General features: G+C 31.1%; 1 protein-coding gene across 1 annotated transcript in view; it reads left to right on the top strand.

Moving 5' to 3' along the window:
- LOC117120977 overlaps positions 1–3,935 on the top strand; it is a gene marked incomplete at its 3' end in the record, with an annotated part of 53,671 nt that extends 49,736 nt beyond the window's left edge. Inside the window, exons 26-29 of the mRNA XM_033266079.1 lie at positions 669–808; positions 1,896–2,049; positions 3,215–3,313; positions 3,838–3,935. Of these exons, the coding sequence (XP_033121970.1) occupies positions 669–808; positions 1,896–2,049; positions 3,215–3,313; positions 3,838–3,935 (491 nt within the window). The remainder of the gene's footprint in view (positions 1–668; positions 809–1,895; positions 2,050–3,214; positions 3,314–3,837) is intronic.
- Positions 3,936–4,320: the final 385 nt, after the last annotated feature.

Raw genomic sequence — 4,320 nt, 5'->3', positions numbered from 1 at the left:
TATATATATATATATATATACTCAAACTTCCAATAAAAGCCTCAATGGTCCAGTTGGTTAAGTCGTCTCTGGTTCGAATCCCGGTGGGGGGCACTTGCAGATATATAAATTTCTCTTTTTGTGTGAGATTTTCGGGAAAATTTGGACAAGGAACATACTTTTGTCACTTCCTCTTCAGCGGCCTGACAGTGAAAGTTTCTAAATTTTAGGATTCTTATGGGGATTTCAGGTATTTTTTAGTTGAAGTTTGTCAACATTGCCCAGCTATGTAGTCTGTGGTATTGCCTTCGGAATTGGCAAAAGATTTGCAACAGCACTAAACGTCAGCAGAAATCTTCCAGATCCAAAGACAATATTGTGGGTCAGCCTCCTCTGTTTAGGGTAAAATTTGAGTCCTAAGGATAGAAGTTTTTTTTTCTTCATTGGAAAGCTGACAGTTAATTATAACAACTTAAGTTTTGATCTTGCACAGATCATAGAGAAAATAGAACCTCTATGCACAGATTGTGATTACGGCGCTGAATAGCCCTGGTTATGTAAATATGCTAAACATTGTGTGAAAGTTGGATCACTTGTGATATATATATGTTATATATCTATGAATATTATCTTTTTTTAATTTGTTAATAAGTTAAACATTAAAATATTGTTATATATAATATCAACAGGACCAATTCCAAATACAATGCAAGAAATTACAGTCCCGATAATCAGCCAAGAAGAATGCAGAAATGTTTCTCAACTTGAAATAATGACAAACTCTACTATTTGCACTGGAGGATTTGAGGATGAAAAAGGAATATGCAGGGTAGGATTTTTCATAAATATTTCCAAAGAAAACATATACATAAAGTCATTCAGCTAAAGAATAAAATTATAAAATTTCATTCTTACATCCTGATTTTATTATCAATCATTGAGGTAAAATTAAAACATGACTGAATTGCTAGTAGATTTACAACAATGATAAAATGCAAATTAATATTATGAACAGAAAAAACTACAAAAAAGGGTAAAAACTCACACTGAAATTTACAAAGGAAAATTAACATCACAAGGGAAAGTAAAAACACCAAAGAATTTTTTTATTTACGTCATAGACCAATATCACATACGCTTTAACCATAAAATTTGTTAGAAGTTATATATATTTAAGCCTATTATATTTAGTTATTGAATCAAGGTATGATGTAAATAAATCCATTAGTTTATCATGTATATTTACACATTGTTCATAAAATTAATGAAAATGAATTACAAAAGAGTTACAATTTATGGTATAGTCATGGCTATCAATATGCTCTGTCCTTAGTTTCGGGCCTTACGATAGTTCAGTTGATGTAATATTATACTATATTATAGTTGATTGCTCATGAGGGGAATGGGGAAATTTATTCACCCGAAGTGATGTGGAGACCGTAAAGTTCTTTATGACCTCACGCTTCATTACATCACTATATACGACTCCAATAAACCTCCCGTAATCTTTAAATCTTCTCATGTGCATAAATAAAAAGTTCTTATAGGCACCTACAAAGTAGACAATTACTTTCACATTCATCAACTATTATATAGAACCCACTTCCTGTGCAGGTAAAACAGCCTTCATTCGTTATATACCGGTATTCAAGAAAAAAAAAAAATCATTTTTATTTTTCTATAAATGATTTTCATTATTTTACAACATGGAACAATGCATTAATCATACATTAAATTAACCATTTTAAAAAGTTATACCATTGTCATTGTGCCACTGAACATTGCCATACGTGATGGAATTTTTGTGCTATACCAGTTTTTTTTTTTATTATTGTATAGTATGTATATGTACATGTGGCTCAGTTTGTCAACATACATTTCATTTTGTACATTTATCCTTCAACTTGTGTTTTTAGGGTGATAGTGGTGGGCCTCTGATGTGTAAACGTGATGGTATATGGTTTGTTGCTGGTGTTGCTAGTTTCACTAAAAACCCGTGTGCTTCTGATGTTGGTGGTTATACAAGAGTATCCAGCTACACCGAACTAATAAATGATATACTTAGTGGAAGTGAGTGATGTAACATTTTTGTTTAAAACAAACATGGATACGCTACATACAGCCGGCCCTTGTGGGGAATCAGAGACCAACATTTATTGTATCTTTTTGGTTCTTTTTAACCGTTTTATTCTTTTATATTGTAATTATTTTTGATTAAATAAATGAAATGAAATGAATCTGAAAAGGAGGAACACCCACGTCACCATTAAGTGAAACACAATTCAACGAGCGAAAAATAATACATCATCGCATCTGATCGTAAAAAGGTATTGAACAAGCGATACGAGTCAATTTCTGCATGTAGTTATTGCTACAAATACCTACTCCCACTTTTTATAATTCTCAACCTCAATACTTATACCTATTTCTAATCAGAAGAACTTTCATTCACCTACATAATTGCTCAAACAAATATACAAAGGCAGTGTAAAGTAATGATATACTTAGTGGAAGTGAGTGATGTAACATTTTTGTTTAAAACAAACATGGATACGCTACATACAGCCGGCCCTTGTGGGGAATCAGAGACCAACATTTATTGTATCTTTTTGGTTCTTTTTAACCGTTTTATTCTTTTATATTGTAATTATTTTTGATTAAATAAATGAAATGAAATGAATCTGAAAAGGAGGAACACCCACGTCACCATTAAGTGAAACACAATTCAACGAGCGAAAAATAATACATCATCGCATCTGATCGTAAAAAGATATTGAACAAGCGATACGAGTCAATTTCTGCATGTAGTTATTGCTACAAATACCTACTCCCACTTTTTATAATTCTCAACCTCAATACTTATACCTATTTCTAATCAGAAGAAATTTCATTCACCTACATAATTGCTCAAACAAATATACAAAGGCAGTGTAAAGTGCTATGTGTTTCCATTATATTTACAAAATTACAAAACCTTCCCTAAGAATGGCATTAAACTCTTTGATGGAGGTGATTTCAAAATTATGGCAATCATCTCTTTATTGTGATGGATGTTGTCACATAAAAATGTATGTTTTATAACTTCTTAATAATTATGAAACAATAAATGACTACTGATGTTTGTAATGGTTGTATTATTCGAGTCGATTCACAGCCTGAATATTGTTTGATATGTGATAAATTCTAAGCATATCCTAATAGTATATTGTTTTTTTGTGTTTTTGTTTTTTTATAGAAATTTTTGTATGTGGTGATTTTGAGTTTGTACTATTGGAACAAGTGTGTGATGGAATCATTGATTGTGCTGACTTCAGTGACGAGCTACAGTCTTGCCGTAAGTATGGAAATAAATAAACATTGTACACAAATGCTGGGGTGCAATTTACAAATTTTAAGTCTTTGCATAGAATATGCAGGAACTCCAATTTGTAGTGGTATTTGGGTATAATGCGCAGAATCTTCCTAAATCAGAGTGTTTGCATATCTTTCTTTATATTGTTAAATTTTTCAAACACAATAAGGTTACAACTAAAGCAAATGAGCCATTGATTAATTTTTTTTTAAATATAGGAATTGTTTCACATATTGTGTAAAATTTTCTTTAATATCTTAATTACTGTATAATCTTTATTTGTATACCAAACAACAATTTGTTATTTTTAAATATTACATACTCATTTGACTAAATAAGAGCTCACCCTACCGGTAGGCCTCCCTGTTATAACCCTCATCTCATATCTATATGCTATCTGTACGCGTTCTACCAATTCTACCATAACGCTAAATGAAATATAAACATGACACTGTATTATCAATATACTTTAATTGTATTATAAAACAATGATTGTTTGTTTACAGCTTGTAGTGTGCGAATGGTGTCTGTATTGCCGCTGCAAAACGATGTGACCGAGAAAATAACTGTCTCGATTGGTCAGATGAACAAGGCTGCTGGAATGGTAAGAGTAATTCGCAGAGAGGGATTGGTGTGTTTAGTGTGACTAAGCGCCAGCGGATATTTTTAAACGTCAAAAAATAATGTTTAAAATTGTATTTTATAGTATAGTAATGTATATATCTATGTAATTGTTTACATTTTCACAATTTTAAGTGATGGTATTTACTCAATTGTACACTCAACGTTTCACACACCACACTTTTTCGTTGTTTGTAGGTGAATTTATGGAATACTGAAATACCCTGAAGATTTATTTATATCGTTGTACTGTGCTATTATTATTATTTTTATTATTATTAATATTATTTAATTTTTTTTACACTCTATTGTTTATCTTTCATTATCTGTTTGTGTTTAATTTGCGTGAGATAAGCTGTAGACTTTAC

Source organism: Anneissia japonica, unplaced genomic scaffold (genome assembly GCF_011630105.1).
Source record: "Anneissia japonica isolate Jap-2015-1 unplaced genomic scaffold, ASM1163010v1 scaffold288125_len146548_cov173, whole genome shotgun sequence".
NCBI lineage: Eukaryota > Metazoa > Echinodermata > Crinoidea > Comatulida > Comatulidae > Anneissia > Anneissia japonica.
Note: the sequence above shows the minus strand (reverse complement) of the source record. Positions and strands in the feature narration are given on the sequence as shown.